Raw genomic sequence first — 17,056 nt, 5'->3', positions numbered from 1 at the left:
TTCATGTGTATGTGATGAAGACACTCACATCTTCTTCCGCTGTGGAACACATACATAACCAAGATGGCCGTGGCCCTCCGTCGAGGAAGAAAGAGTGGCATTACCGCGAGTGTGTAAAATAAAAAAAATCTGAACTATCCCTTTGAGGTACATATAAACATAAGTTTTTGGAAATTGTACTATATAGTCTGCTTGATTTGAACTGCAAAAAAAGCCAACCCACCCAAGCTTTCCTTTCCCTTTCAGAGTCAATGCTGCCATGTTACCTCTTCAAAGTTGCCCTCCATGGGTTTGTACGCCAGCAGCAGCACAGACCTCATCAGGTCTCCCACCAGGATGAAATCGCCTTTCGTCTTCAGGTAAAGGGCCATGATGTTGTTGTAGTGGTTGCACTCGGTGCGCAGCTCTTTCTCAGCAGTCCACTCGTACAGACGGACCTGAAACACACATTCACGGTGAATAACTGTTTGTTTTGTGAACAAGCCAAAATCATTTAGCTGCACTGGTGTTTGATGTAGTTGCTGACTTTACAGTCAGAGCATGTTATTATTTCGGATACGGTGTGCTTCAGTGAGCATCACATTCAAGTGCTGATCTGCCTGAGTTATAAGTAGCCATATTACACAGCCGGCTAATTGCTAATCACCCTCAGCATTTCACGTTATCTTGAGGATAAATATGTAAATTGTCCTCCTGAATCTAACTTCCAAAACACTAAAGTGGTATCAAGAAGTTCATCTTGTATTCAAACCTCAGAACAACTGCGATGGTGCAAACTAGACAAGTCATAATTAATGCCTTATTTAATGCATCTCTAACCAGTTATTAATAACTGCAAACTTAGTCACACACAGACAAGCACATGGTACATGCGCACATGCAGCTTACGTGTCATATAATTAATGTGATGGCTCGTTATTAACCTTGCCTAGTAAAACAATACAGCGTCAAATAATGAAGCGGCCTGAGCTTGAATGCTATAGAGCACTTTGACTGCGGGGCAGCGGAAGACACGGGAGGGAAGGCGAATTGCGGTCCGGCACAGTTGAAAAAGCTCGATCGCAGTGTGTTGTTTACGGACAGTGTGCACTTTACATTATTGACATAGAAATCAATGGGCACACCAGATTTAGCCTCCAGCTAATGTCCATCTGTAGTCCTTAAAGTATAGCGTTCTGCAAAAAATCTTATTAAGCAGCATGATTAAGACTGAAATAGTTTTGACTCAAGGATTTGACTCAAACTGAAATGCATGCACAAGTAAAATACCCTATCTGGGTTCTGCAGAAATAGGTTTCAATACATTACTGGACATTGAACAAATTTGTTCAGTTACTGTATGTTAAAAAAAAAAAGTCAGTTGGCAGTTGTGGGGGGATTGCCTCTTAGTGATGAATCCCAGAATTGTGCAAGCCATGACTTTTTCATTCGTTTGATCTTAAGATGAGGCTGCTTTTCAGGCTTATAATCCTTTTAGTCTATCTATAGCTCAGCGTGGATGAGCATGACATTACAGGGCAGTAGTGGGGGAGTTGCTTCTCTCACACTATGCCGGTGGTTCCACAGAAGAATCTATACCAGATAAATCTATTTGGAAGACTTCAAGACTTCAAAATGACTGAGAAGGAGACATTTTCCCCAACCCGCCCTGCACTACTTACTGTATACAATTAAAGTTCAACATTGCCTGACACGCTCATACACCAGTTACTACCGTTCGGTTGCAGCTGACTTTCATGTTTGTCCGACTGACTACATACTGTACAGTACTATCTCAACAGGAGTTTAATAGAAAAGATGATAAAAGATGGAAGAGGGCATTTTGTTGGTATCCTGAGGTGCTCCCAGGCCAGTTGAGAGACATAGACTACGTTTACATGCAGTCAATACTCGGGTTAGGGTCAATATTCTGGTTTCTGATACATTTCGAATAACCCGTTTACATGCGTGACATGAAAAAAAAAACAAAACAAAAAAATAGCACGGACAATGTTTCGATGCAATGCAATGCGAGTCATTTCCGCTTCTTCCTGTATCCAAAAACAACAACACTGGCACGGCGCATAATGAACGCCTTTGTTTGCATTTGGTGCTGGTACTGACCCCACCAGTACTTGACACTATTCTGTCTAACTTTCTTCAGGCGAGAACGTGAAGAAATAGGAAATGGAGCCAGAGCTATGCCATCCATATCCATGCTATATCACCAGAGCCCTCCGGACACTCCTGAAGATGCATTCATACAAACCATGCTTCACGTAACTGCTTGCTCACGTTCTGATAGATTTCGCTATTGCTGTACGTCAACAATATAATTCACCACACTAACGAGGTGGCTGGTTTCCCCCTAGCTCCAAAAGTGTGGGGTTTTGCGTGTCGTCATGTTTACAAGTTGTTCCTGCCACAAGACACAAGATTCCTTTCGAATAGAACATCCGCCGAAAACAAATTAATGTTCCTTTTGATTGGGATATCCCGACAGGCGTATACATGACTCAATTTTCGGGTTAGAAAAGGAGTAACCCAGGGGTAATATTCGGCATTCCGGTAATATTCCGTTTTTTCAAAAGGGTTATTGGTGTTTACATGGCTGTGCGCAACCAAGTTATTGCTAATATTTCGGTTATGATAGAGTTATTTGACTGCATGTAAACGTAGTCATTGTCTCTCCAACGTGTCCTGGGCCTTCCCTGAAGCTTTCTACCGGCCCAACGTGCCCGGACTACTTCCCAAGGGAGGCGTCCAGATGGCATCCTGACCAGATGCCCAAGCCACCTCATCTGGCTCCTCTCAATGCGAAGGAGCAGCGGTTCTACTCAGAGTTCTCCAGGATGACAGGGCTTCTCACCTTATCTCTAAGGGAGAGCCCTGCCACCCTATGGAGAAAACTCACTTCGGCCGCTTGTACCCACTATCTTGGCATTTCGGTCACTACCCAAAGCTCATGACCGTAGGTGAGGGTAGGAATGTAGATCGACCAGTAAAATGACAGCTTTGCCTTTCGGCTTGGCTCTCCGATGTAGAGTCCACATCACTGCAGACACCGTACCAGTTCGCCTGTCAATCTCACGTTCCATACTTCCCTCACTTGTGAACAAGAAACCAAGGTACTTCAACTCCTCCACTTTGGACAGGATCTCATCCCTGATCCGCAGATGGCACTCCACCCTTTTCTGGGCGAGAACCATGGACTCAGACTTGGAGGACCACATCATCTTCAAAAAGCAGTGACCGAATCCTGCAGCCACTAAACCAGAGCCCTTCAACACCCTGGCTGTGCCGAGAAATTCTGTCCATAAGCATAATGAACAGAATCGGTGACAAAGGACAGCCCTGGCGTAGTCCAACCCTGGAAACTCGTCCGACTTACGGCCAGCAATGCGACCCAAACTCTGACACCGGTCATACAAGGACCGAACAGCCGGAATTAGTTGGTCCGATACACCATACTCCCGGAGTACTCCCCACAGAATTCCTAGAGGAACACGGTCGAATGCCTTCTTTAAGTCCACACTCCACACTGGGAGCAGCTGGACAAAGTAGCTGGGGAGAGGGAAGTCAGGACTTCCCTTCTTAGGCTGCTGCCCCCGCGACCAGACCTCGGATAAGCGGAAGAAGATGGAGAATGGGATAAAGGAACCAGAATTTACAATAATTACAATATCTACTAGAGATGCTCGTTATTGGCTTTTTACCGATATCCGATATACTGATATTGTCCAGCACTTTATTACCGATACCAATATCAACTGCTAGCGACATTGGCAGCAGCTCTTTCCTCAAAATAATGTCAGGTCACATGTCATGTAATGAATGAACACATTATGCTTTCTTTTACTGTGATGCCACTAGATGCATTTCACAAACAAACACTGTTTATTTCAACCATTTTGTCTCACCAAAAGTCATTAAAAAAATCATTACCAATTAATGGAAAACCTCTTACTTCCCCCTCACATAATGAGTGCTTTAACTGTGAATTTAAGCAATTTTTCTGAAACCATTATTTTGTTACATCCATCTGAAAGGATGTAACGTGCAGTGTATGTATTGTGAAGGCCGGAAGTGTGCTGGTTTGACTTTTGGCCTTGTGGTATGATGGTGAGATAAAGTTGCGTGCTAATACAAAGTGCCTGCTGATCTTCATGGCTGTCGTCCTTTCGTTGTGTTGAGCCTGCACAACGGCCACGAAAATCTCGCTTACACAGCTTTACAATCCAAAGGCAAAACTTAAATAACTCCAGACTGCAGACACACTGAACTAGCAAGCTTGTTGCTGTGCGGAGCACATGTTATTGTCAGGAAAAAAACAAAAAACAATATCAATCAATTATTATAATTGCAAATTATAATACAGCGGTACATAAATAGCGATAAATACATTTCAGCAATATAGGATTCAATGTTAATGGATGGAATATTTTCACAGTTTCAGCATAGAAAACCTTTTTGACTTTATAAGTACGGTCTTTATTATTATTACAACCCTGTAGACATTAAACAACACGCTTATAATCACCTTTACACTCCTATTATTCATTGTTTACATCACATTGCACAACTCTGATGCTGTAGTGATTTGAGACGGCCACAAGCTAGCTAGCTAATGAGTCAGCTTTACATTTATTTCTGCTAAACTTATGAAGCCAAAAACTTGACCACTCACACACGGAATGGGAGGAAAACTGTATTTTCACGACCATAAGGCGCAGTTAAAAGTCTTACATTTTCTCCAAAATGGACGGGGCGCCTTATAATGCGGGGCGCCTTATGTGTGCACCGAATTCCAAAATCTGTTAATGCTGTTGTGTGACTTTGATAAGTGCTCCGCTTGACTGACTGGAAGCATTTCCTGCCAACATGCTGCGTATATAGATGAAAGGCGAATGTGACTGAGGACAGCAAAGCAAAGGCGGACGTTAAAGGGGGAAGGGTGGGCGTGAAAGAGGATGCTAAAGGCATGCCCCCAGTAGGTAGTACATATTGCCAGTATGTGCATTGTGCATTGCAGAGGAACATGGGAATCGAGCAGCCGCAGTAGAATTCAAGATCAACGAAACGGCGCAATCTATCCATTCGGGCAAGGACTACCGTGGCGTAATAACTCCTATTGCAGTAAAAAAAAAAAAAATGCAGACAAACACAACCAGCCCAACCAACATGGACGACGTGCCGCTCACTTTCGACCTCACGGTGAACCACAATGTAGAGAAGGCGACCAGCACGGTAGCGATACACACAACGGGGCACGAGAAGTTGGCTTTTACTGTTGTGCTTGGTTGCCATGGTAATTGACAGAAACTGCCACCTATGGTGATTTTGAAGAGGAAGAGGGTGCCTAAAGAAAAGTTTCCAGCCCGAATCATCGTTAAGACCAATCAAAAGGGCTGGATGGACGAGGAGGAAATGGCTGAGCTGCGTGTACGGAGAGAGACCGGATGTGTTTTTTTCACGCGTCACCGTCCCTGTTGATCGGCGACTCCATGCGCGCCCATCTCACAGCCGCTGTGAAAAACCAAGTGCAGCAAATGTACTCGGAGCTTGACATCATTCCGGGAGGCTTGGCGAAGGAAATCCAACCGCTGGACATCGGTGTAAACAGGGCGCTCAAAGTGAAGTTGCGAGCGACGTGGGAGCGATGGATGACAGATGGCGAACATAGCTTCAGTAAGACAAGGAGGCAGCGCCGTTCGAGTTATGCCACAACTTGTGAATGGATTGTGGATGCTTGGGCTAACGTGTCTGACGCACTGTTGTTCGAGCTTTCACAAAAGCCAGCATCATGTCTGAGGCGCCACACGGCAACAAGACTGACTGACAATGACGAGAGGGAACCTGGCGTGTTTGATGGAGAACTTGCCCCGCTCTTCATTTGGGATACAGAAGATGAGGACTTTGATGAATGTATGGATGAGGATTGAACAAAAATAACATGAGTACATTGTTAAAATACTTCAATAAAGTACAACCGAACTCAAGTTTTGCTCCCGCTGCCTTTTTAAAAACATACAATAGCTTGCATGCTAGTGTATGTTTTAGCGTGCATGCATGCTAGCTTCAGAAGACCCCTATGAATAAACACACGAGGAGAGACCGCACCTCGCCCGGAAGTGGGATACCGGGGCCTCACCCTGGAGCCAGGCCTGGGGGAGGGGCTCGCAGGCGAGCGTCTGGTGGTCGGGCTTTCACCCGTGGGACCCGGCCGGGCTCAGCCCGAAGAAGCCACACGGGATCTCCCCCCCGTAGACCCACCACCTGCGGGGGCAAGCATAAGGGTCCGGTGCATTGCGTTTTGGGTGGCGGTCGAGGGCGGGCACCTAGGCGACCTGGTCTTCGGCGGCCAAATCTGGTTCTTGGGACATGGAACGTCACTTCTCTGGCGGGGAAGGAGCCCGAACTTGTGAGAGAGGTTGAGACATTCCGACTAGATATAGTCGGACTCACCTCGACCCACAGTTTGGGTTCTGGATCCAAACTCCTCGAGAGGGGCTGGACCTTGTTCTACTCTGGAGTTGCTGCAGGGGAGAGGCGGCGAGCTGGTGTGGGCTTATTAATAGCCCCCCGGCTCGGTGCCTCTGTGTTGGAGTCATCCCCGGTAAACGAGAGGGTCATTTCCCTACGCCTTCGGGTTGGGGAAAGGGTCCTGACTGTCGTTTGTGCGTACGCGCCAAACGGCAGTTCAGAGTACCCAGCCTTCCTGGAGTCCATCAGAGGGGTGCTGGAGAGCACCCCAACTGGTGACTCTGTCGTTTTGCTGGGAGACTTCAACGCCCATGTGGGCAATGACAGTGTGACCTGGAGGGGCGTGATTGGGAGGAACGGCCTCCCCGAACTGAACCCGTGCGGTGTGATGTTGTTGGACTTCTGTGCGAACCACAGTTTGTCCATCACAAACACCATGTTCCAGCATAAGGATGTCCATAAGTGCACATGGCACCAGGACACCCTAGGCCGCAGGTCTATGATCGACTTTGTAGTCGTATCATCAGACCTGCGTCCGCATGTTTTGGACACACGGGTAAAGAGAGGGGCTGAGCTGTCAACTGATCACCACCTGGTGATGAGTTGGATTAGATGGCGGGGGAGGATGCCGGACAGACCCGGGAGACCCAAACGTGTAGTGAGGGTGTGCTGGGAACGTTTGGCAGAGTCTCCTGTTCGTCGAGTCTTCAGCTCTCACCTCCGGCAGAGCTTCTCCTGCATCCCGGGGGAGGACGAGGATATCGAGTCCGAATGGGCTCTATTCCGTGCCTCCATTGCTGAGGCAGCCGATCGGAGCTGTGGCCGCAAGGTGGTCGGTGCCAGTCGTGGCGGAAGGCCCCGAACCCGATGGTGGACACCAGAGGTCAGGGCTGCCGTCAAGCTGAAGAAGGAGTCCTATCGAGCATGGATGGCTTGTGGGACTCCTGAAGCAGCTGACGGGTACCGGCAAGGCCAAGCGGCACGCGGCTTCGGCGGTGGTCGAGGCAAAAACTCGGGTGTGGGAGGAGTTCGGTGAGGCCATGGAACACGACTTTCGGTCGGCCTCGAAGAGGTTCTGGCAAACCGTCCGGCGCCTCAGAAAGGGGAAGCAGTGCCCGGTCCACACTGTTTACAGTGGGGATGGGAGCCTGCTGACCTCGACTGAGGATATAGTTGGGCGGTGGAAGGAATACTTTGAGGCCCTTCTCAATCCCACTGACATACCTTCCATAGAGGAAGCAGAGACTGAGGATACGAACGCGGACAGTTCCATCACCGTGGCTGAGGTATCTGGGGTAGTCAAAATGCTCCCCAGTGGCAAAGCTCCGGGGGTGGACGAGTTTCGCCCTGAATTCCTCAAGGCTTTGGATGTTGCGGGACTGTCTTGGCTGACACGTCTCTTCAACATTGCGTGGAAGTCGGGAACAGTACCTCTGGATTGGCAGACTGGGGTGGTGGTCCCCCTTTTTCAAGAAGGGTGACCGGAGGGTGTGTTCCAACTATAGGGGGATCACACTCAGCCTCCCTGGGAAAGTCTATTCCAGGGTGCTGGAGAGAAGGGTACGACCGTTAATCGAACCTCGGCTACAGGAGGTGCAATGTGGTTTTCGTCCTGGTCGCGGAACACTGTACCAGCTCTACACCCTTGCAAGGGTCCTGGAGGGTACTTGGGAGTTTGCCCAACCGGTCTACATGTGCTTTGTGGACCTGGAAAAGGCATTCGACCGTGTCCCTCGCGGTGTCCTGTGGGGGGTGCTCCGGGAGTATGGGATTGGTGGCGCGCTACTACGTGCCATTCAGTCCTTGTACAACCGGAGCAGGAGCCTGGTTCGCATTGCCAGTAGTAAGTCAAGCCTGTTTCCGGTGAACGTTGGCCTCCGCCAAGGCTGCCCTTTGTCACCGATTCTGTTCATAATTTTCATGGACAGAATTTCTAGGCGCAGCCAAGGTGTCGAAAGAGTCCAGTTCGGGGGCACTAGGATCTCATCTCTGCTATTTGCAGACGATGTGGTCCTGATGGCCTTATCGGGCTGTGACCTGCAGCGTTTACTGGGACGGTTTGCATCTGAGTGTGAAGCTTCTGGGATGAGACTCAGCACCTCCAAATCCGAGGCCATGGTTCTCAGTCGGAAAAGGGTGGATTGCTCCCTCCGGGTCGGGAATGAGGTCCTGCCCCAGGTGGAGGAGTTCAAGTATCTCGGGATCTTGTTCACGAGTGAGGGAAGGTTGGAGCGTGAGGTCGATAGGCGGATCGGCGCAGCGTCTGCAGTAATGCGGTCGCTGTACCGGACCGTCGTGGTGAAGAGAGAGCTGAGCCGGAAGGCAAAGCTCTCAATTTACCGATCGATCTATGTTCCCACCCTCACCTATGGTCATGAGCTTTGGGTCATGACCGAAAGAACGAGATCGCGGATACAAGCGGCTGAAATGAGTTTTCTTCGTAGGGTAGCGGGACTCACCCTAAGAGACAGGGTGAGGAGCTCGGTTATCCGAGAGGAGCTCAGAGTAGAGCCGCTGCTCCTTCACATCAAGAGGAGCCAGCTGAGGTGGCTCGGGCATCTAGTCCGGATGCCTCCCGGACGCCTCCCTGGTGAGGTGTTTCGGGCATGCCCAGCCGGGAGAAGGCCCCGGGGAAGACCTAGGACACGCTGGAGGGATTATGTCTCACAGCTGGCCTGGGAACGCCTCGGTGTCCTCCCGGTGGAGCTGGAGGAGGTGGTCGGGGACCGGGAAGTCTGGGCTTCCCTACTGAGACTGCTGCCCCCGCGACCCGGACCCGGATAAGCGGAGGAAAATGGAATGGAATGGAATGGCATGCTAGCGTATTGTAGCGTCGCTGGGAGCACGTGCTGTTCCCCAGTGTACTTTGCGGTACTGTTTGGGTACAAATGCTCTTAAAGCTACATGTTTGAGTTACATAGTTGTCAGTTATTGTTCTGCACAAATAGCGATAGTGTCTTGTCTGTTTTTGGCTATCTGTTGCGTTGCTATGTGATGTTTTTAGTTGTGCACCATGACTGTGACTCTTGTGTTGAGTGATGACCTTCCGCGATTTCCAGTGGGTTTGATAAACTGTATGAGAGATCTGTTCTTAATCTGCCCAAAGAAATAAACCACTATCGCTTCCTCACTGACTCTCGAGCGCCTGCGCCCAATAATACGGTGCCTTATATATGTGTTAAATACAGAAATAGCACCGGTAGCTGAGACTGCGCCTTATGGTCGCGAAAATACGGAACCTTTTTTCACTCTATCATGGTGGTGTAGTTTTAAGGTAATGTCATGTCTCATCAATGTTTTGTGACATTACTGCTGCCTAGTGACCAGAATACTACATATCACTTCTATTTCAATATGCTTTGACTAATAATAGACCATACAGTAGTCTACGATGAAACAGTGATCATTTATTCATTAATTAACTCATCCATCCATCCATTAGGGTCGCGGGGCATGCTAGAACGTATCCGAGCCGACCTCGGGCGACAGGCGGGGTACACCCTGGACTGGTCGCCAGCCAATCGCAGGGCACATATAGACAAACAACCATTCACACTCACATTCATACCTACGGACAATTTAGAGTCACCAATTAACCTAACATGCATGTTTTTGGATGTGGGAGGAAACCGGAGTACCCGGAGAAAACCCACGCACGCACGGGGAGAACATGCAAGCTCCACACAGAAATGCTCAAGGGAGAATCGAACCCAGGTCTTCCCGATCTCCAGACTGTTACTGTGTGGCCAACATGGTAAGAACTCATTAATTTTTGAAAAAACGAGATATAGCGAAGGAGTGATAATTGAACCGCGATACTGCGAGGGACAAATGTATGTTATAATTTTTATATTATCGAACATCATAAATGTCTACAACACAAAAATATTATATTCTAGGCAGCCCTCCTTTTCCAGCAGTTTATATAAAAGACAAAAAAATAAAAATAAAAGGCAAGTAAGAGCAATATAAATCCTGACGTAGGAAGTAAATGAGCAGCGGTGTATGGATTGACTTCTGCTTTAGAGCTAGTACTCCAGCAAGGCACATTGTCAGCCCATTCACACACTGAGGGCCTTTTTAACTGCACTCCAATCCCTTATTCCCCAAGACTTTGCACAGCAGCTCCAAGGTAAAATAACTCACTAGAACCTTTAACAGTAAGACAAAAACATATTTTGTGGAAGACACTGTACTTTTTCTTCACCTCTGTGCGTGCATGTGTTCATGATCATTAAAAAAAGCCAAGCACAGTGTTTGATATTAGATATTGTTAGAGGTCCTCTATCATGCTAAATTGACTTTTTACTGATGTTCTAACAGAGATGTGTGTCCCTAGATCCTGTCTGTGAGCACCAAACAGAACAAAAATGCATCATTTCTCCCACTTGTTTGCTCCACTTTTAAGAGAAGAGGCACTCAACAATCGGTTTTGAAATTGTCAGTTTTCAGGACGTCAAGAACAAAAAAATCTCCTTCCCCGTAGACATGATACCGCCTCTGAGCTTCCACTTCACAGAGGACAGCTTGTAAATTGTATCTGCCATGTTCAGAGTTAGTGTGTATATATAAAAAGTGGAAAAACTGTACAACAGGGCTTCTTTGAGACACATACTTGCTTATTAGCATTAAATCTATAAACACAAAAAGTGTGTTCCCGGTAGGGCTTACTAAAGAGATTTTTAAAACATCTAAACTTCAGTATGAATCAAGATTTTGAGAAACACACTTCAAATACACTATTGTGGGACCTCTGAGACTTAAGAAAATAAAATTCAAAAGTGTACTGTGGGACCTTTAACTTTTGAAGCGATGATTACCGTGCTATTGATGCTGGCCAAAAGTTTTCCATTGAATTCGACCATTGAATAGACAGCTCCTTTCACCTCCTTTTCTGCTACAGTTTGTAGCTTTCCTAAAGGGAAAAGTGCATCAATCAGTTTAAGTTCAGCAATTTAAAGCCTGATTTATGCTTCAGTGTCACGGTGCTGGGCTCCTGCCCCTCCAAATCCTCCGGCAGAGCTTGGGGTGCACCTCCAAAAAATTTTAACTTAGCGTCAATGGCGACACAAACCACAGAGCTGTGATCGGTTGGCTTTTTTTTTAGTACATCATTTCCAAGTTTTCCCTTCAGCGAAAGCACCAAAAAGTCCTCCAAAAGTGACTAATGAGTCACTAGTGACTAACGTTCCACATCGATTAGTTCCAGCTCCAACAACGATTTGGATGTCACATCCATCACCATTGTTCACTACTACACCAGAAGCTCAATAGCTGGTCAAAAAGAGTTGTTTTGGTGGAGAATTGCAAAATTCACACCTCCGCCCCTGCCGAAGAGCTATAACAGGATCAAGACAGCATCAGAAAGGCCAGCATAGTGACGGTGCTGAAGCAAAAATCAGGCTTAAGTGTTGCTCAGTTTCAACCTAGACGAGCACCTGCATCTTACAGAGATAGACTGCACTGCTCGAGTGTAGTAGAGATGTGTAAAACAGCTGTGCAGAATTGGAAAGTGTGGAAGAAATGAAAGGTGTGGCAAATAAATGAAAAGCAGGCAATATGGACGTTGAGAAGGACGCAGCATGAAAGGAAATGAGAGGAATCTGCAGTGGTGAGGGAAACGTCTGATAAGAAGTGATAAGAAATGATTAAGTGAGAAGCGAAACAAGAGCATGATAGGACAAACTGTCCCGGAGTGAAGAAAAAGGACAAAGTGGATAAAGAAGAAAATGAAACCGACTGGAGGATAACAAGACCAAAGACAAATGAGGTAGATGAGAAGACAAACAGTATATGGTTGAGAAACAAAAGACAAAAATGTTCAGTTCAGTTTGAGTGTGTTTGGAAAAGATAGGCGACACTTAAACGTCTCAGTACTGACCGTCGGTGTAGTGGAAGACAATTATTCGGCCCTGCTTGGGCTCAGCCTCCTCTGGGTAGACCATGGCAGTGCCGACGATGAAGTAGACGGATGGGTCTTTTCCCAGGCGGCAAGACACCATGCTGAGGGCATACTCACTTGGGAGGAACTGATGAGCATGGAGGACTGGTAGGAAAAAAAAAACAGCACAATCTGACTTTTGAATGTTGATTTCTGAGGAACAAATAAACAGAAAACCAACGACGACAACAAATAAAATTGCATGAACATACGTAGAATACGTATGAATATATTTTTTGAATTTACTTCGGGCTCAATAAAATATCTATCATCTTTTATCCACCTCCTCCATAAGAAAGAGAGAAATCGTATTGCTGGATTGTAAATCACTGAACATTTGATTTACACTTCAACATTATTATTTTATTATGAATTATGAAGAAGTCCCAAAGGAGACTATACTTCCTGAGAAGACTGAGGAAATTTGGCATGTCCACCAAAATCCTGAGTTGCTTCTACAGATGCACCGTCGAAAGTGTCCTTACCGCCTCCATCACTGTTTGGTACGGTAACTGTACAACACGTGATAGGAAGGCACTCCAGCGGGTGATCAAGACCTCATAGAACATTGTTGGGGCAGCGCTCCCCTCACTGCAAGACATTTATAAAACTAGAGTCCTACGAAGAACAAACAACCTCATCAAGGACAGCACACATCCACAACACTCATTATTCACACTCCTACCGTCAGGCAGACGCTACAGGAGTTTGAAGTCCAGGACCACAAGATTGGCTAACAGCTTTTACCCACAGGCCATCAGGCTTCTCAACGAAGCACTCACACACGCCGCACGCAACACACGCACACACTCATAGCACTTTTATTTATTTACTTATCTATTTATTCATTTATTTGTATTAATAATCTGTATTAATGTCTCTTCTGTTGTTGTTGCTTAATTTATTGGTATTTATGTTTCTTATGATGGTATTTATGTTTCTTATGTTCTTATTCTTTTTCTTGTGTTTTCTTTCTTTTCTTGGGAGAATGAACAGAATAAGAATTTCATTGCATAGTATAACTACCTGTTTTACTATGCATATGACAATAAAACTCTTGAATCTTGAACATGTTTTAGCTCAAAAACATTTCCACTGTAGGGTGACCGTCTTGGGCTAATACCTCATTGCTACAATTACACTAAAGACCTACAGTGGTGTGAAGACCTGTTTGCAATTCACATGTTGCAATTCAGGCACAATGGAGGGTTTTCGAGCATGAACCGCCTTTTTAAGCTCATGCCACAGCATCTCAGTAGAATTCAGGTAGGGACTTTGACTAGGCCACTTTTCTTCGGCCATTCAGAGGTGGACTTGCTGGTGTGTATTGGATCATTGTCCTGCTGCAGAACCCAAGTTTGTTTTAGCTTGATGTCAAGAACAGATGACCGCACATTCTTCTTCAGGATTTTTTAATAGACAGCAGCATTCATGGTTCCATTTATCACAGCAAGTCCTGAAGCGGCAAAACAGCCCCATTGGTATGATGTTGTTTTTCTGAAATGCGGTTACTTTTATGGCAGATGCAATGGGACACACTCCTTCCAAAAAGTTCAACTTTTGACTCGTTAGACCACCGAGTATTTTCCTAAAGGTCTTGCGGATTATCAAGCTGTTTTATGTCAAAATTGAGACAAGCCTTATATGTTCTTTTTGTTCAGCAGTGGTTTTCGTGTTGGAACTTTGCCATGCAGGCCGTCATTGCCCAGTGTGTCTTACTTATGGTGGCCTCACCAACACTGACCTTAACTGAGGCAAGAGAGGCCTGCAGTTCTTTGGATGTTGTTGTGGGGTCTTTTGTGACCTCTTGGAAGAGTCGTCACTGCACTCTTGGGATAATTTTGGTTAGCCGGAAGTTAGCCGAAAGTTCATTTCCATGTTTTCGGCATTTGTGGATAATGGCTCCCACTGTGGTTCGCTGGAGTCCCAAAGCTTTAGAAATGGTTTTATAACCTTTTCCAGACTGATAGATTTCAATGAGTTTCTTTCTCATTTGTTCCTGAATTTCTTTAGATCTTGACATGATGTCTAGCTTTTGAGGATCTTTTGATCTCCTTCATTTTGTAAGGCAGGTTCTAGTTAAGTCATTTCTTGATTGAACAGGTGTGGCAGTAATCAGGCCTGGATCTGGCTAAAGAAACTGAACTCAGGTGTGATAAACCAAAGTTATGTTTTAATAATAAAATGTTTCTTTCAAAAAATGCACTGATTAATATTTAAATTTGTCTGATTATCTAAAACAGGGGTCACCAACGTGGTGCCCGCGGGCACCAGGTAGCCCCCCACAACCACATGAGGTGCCCACAAACCTGCTTTTCATTCAGGTTTTCAGTTAAGAATGAGAGAACAGTAGAAAGAAATGCATTCAGAAATACAAAATGTGATTGTGGACACCAGCATTTTGTTAATGTTCTGGTAAAACAAGCATATTCACTTTGTTTGGGTTTAAAATAAGCTCTGAAAATAAATGTTACAAAAATAAGTAGCTCTTGGCCATTTTCATTTTGTAAAAGTAGCTCTCACAAGGAAAAACGTTGGTGACCCCTGATCTAAAACATTTAAGTGTGACAAAAAAATAAGAAATCAGGAAGGGGGCAAACGCTGTAAATAGTTTAATAATTTCTGGTATGAGTATGAACACTACCCAGAGGAACATTCGAGGATGTTTCTATCTTTAGCAATGCATTATTATGGACCAGAAAGCGCAACGGCCTTGCTACAAATTTTATGGCAAGGCATTCAACTGCTGATTGAGAAGTGGACAAAATGTATGGTATCATTCCACGCTACTCGCATAAAAAGTACCACTCAAAAGGAATAACTGTCATAATGATAGTGGATAGTAAATGTAAATTCTGTCTTGTATTAGCCCTCTGAAGAAGCATTTTCTAACTTTTGTTAAATACTGGTAAAAACTACTTAACACTGTATATCATTGTACTAGTGAGACTTCTTTCTAGCGATGGCTGCATATCAAACGACACCTTGTTGAGTTCCAGTGTGGGTAAGAAATAGAAAACGCAACGCCACCATGCAGACATGTCCGCAGTGTACCTTGGTGAAGTTGGTTTCACTTTGCACGTCAGATAATCAGCTCTGTAGCTACAGTGCTAGTTTCCCCTCACTGTGTCATTGTGCGGGGAGCTTGCACGCAGTGGCAGAGCTACGTGGTGGCCGTGGCCACCCTTGGCCACTCTCCGGCTACCCCACTGGCCATCTAGACATTTCAAGTATCAACTTATTGTCACCCCTATGTGAGTAATGGTCTCACCATGGCCACCCCAATGAAAAATTTCTGGCTCTGCCACTGCTCGCACAAGGAGTGCTGCTCAAACCGCTGGTTGTTTATACTAGGGATGGAAGTAAAAAAAATAAATAAATAATCATATATTCCAAAATCACATCACAAATTGATTTATAACCATGTCAAATGATTAGTTCTACCCTAAAAGTATTTTGCACACCATTTTTTTTCCAATTTGATCTTTTATTGTATTAGGGACCTGACTCTCAGAGGTTTGTTACAAAAGCCAAACAATATTGTTGGTCATGCTGTAAATTTAGAAATACTTTGGTTGCATTATTTTTAATACTTCGAAGAGCTATATTCATAATTATATTCAATTCCACAACTTAATGTTTTTAAGAAAAACTTATTACATACATTAAAAAAAAAGGATCGGTACCGGATCGGATCGGCAAGACTATAAAAAAAAAATCTGATTGGATGCCAAAAAATGTGGATCGGGACATGTGGTCAAAGGAGGCAGTTGAGGCTAAAAACTAATAAAAAGATAAAATAAACATTAACATTTGTCCATTGAATTGTATTATAAATGTTCTGTATTATTCTAATCATTTTTTATTTATTTATTTTCTTCAGCTAAAATCGCTGAGTTTGCATATTTACCGATCAAATGCAGGGAAGAAACCTGAGGTGAGGCCACCACGAGTGTGAGATCCCTGCTTAGTGCGCAAGCCCTGCCTACCATCTGAGTACACACTGAGTAGGCTCATGGCTCATTTATTTTTTAAACAAAGCAAATTATTGTCTCCTTTTTTGGTTGTCCTCTTAATGAGCAACCTGTATTAACATAAAAAAACCTCCAAAAGTATCAGTGCCTCACCGCACGTCACTGATGCACAAACACAGCAAAGGTACCCTAGGTTACCACCAGCTGAACAAGAATTATGTATGCAATAAAACATATGACACAACCAAAATCAATAATGTAGCATCTGAAAAATTTAGCCTGTTCATGTTCAAATTAGTGGCAGAGATTTAAGCAGACATTTAAAATGACTACAGATTTAAGTGGTTATTACGCAATCATAATCGTAAATTATAATACAATGAACATGCACACCCACTTCAATTCATATCTGTCAGTCATAGCCAACAGAGCACATAACCAATGCTATGGGAGTATGTCCATGTGTGATTGATGGAAATGGATTAAAAAAAAAAAAAAACATTAAAAATGAGCTCACACTGATAAATTGGATCTGCATGTAAACACAACCTGCTGATCCGTTCCCCTATTTACATTTATTTACATAATATGTGTGCTAATTTATGCAGGTTTGTGAAGCCCTGTGTCTTTTAAAGGAAGGGTTGGTGTGCAAGAAAATTTGCATTACAAAACAGAACAG

At 45.0% G+C, this 17,056-nt stretch overlaps 1 protein-coding gene across 2 annotated transcripts in view; it reads right to left on the bottom strand.

The window, feature by feature from the left end:
• ddb1 (damage-specific DNA binding protein 1) overlaps positions 1-17,056 on the bottom strand; it is a 64,344-nt gene that overhangs the window by 9,362 nt on the left and 37,926 nt on the right. For both annotated transcript variants that reach the window (XM_054770574.1, XM_054770573.1), the window contains exons 20-22: positions 12,344-12,508; positions 11,283-11,377; positions 267-437 (exon numbers count right to left, since the gene is read on the bottom strand). In XM_054770574.1, coding sequence (XP_054626549.1) covers positions 267-437; positions 11,283-11,377; positions 12,344-12,508 — 431 coding nt within the window. The remainder of the gene's footprint in view (positions 1-266; positions 438-11,282; positions 11,378-12,343; positions 12,509-17,056) is intronic.

This window comes from Dunckerocampus dactyliophorus, chromosome 3, assembly GCF_027744805.1.
Source record: "Dunckerocampus dactyliophorus isolate RoL2022-P2 chromosome 3, RoL_Ddac_1.1, whole genome shotgun sequence".
Taxonomy (NCBI): domain Eukaryota; kingdom Metazoa; phylum Chordata; class Actinopteri; order Syngnathiformes; family Syngnathidae; genus Dunckerocampus; species Dunckerocampus dactyliophorus.
Note: the sequence above shows the minus strand (reverse complement) of the source record. Positions and strands in the feature narration are given on the sequence as shown.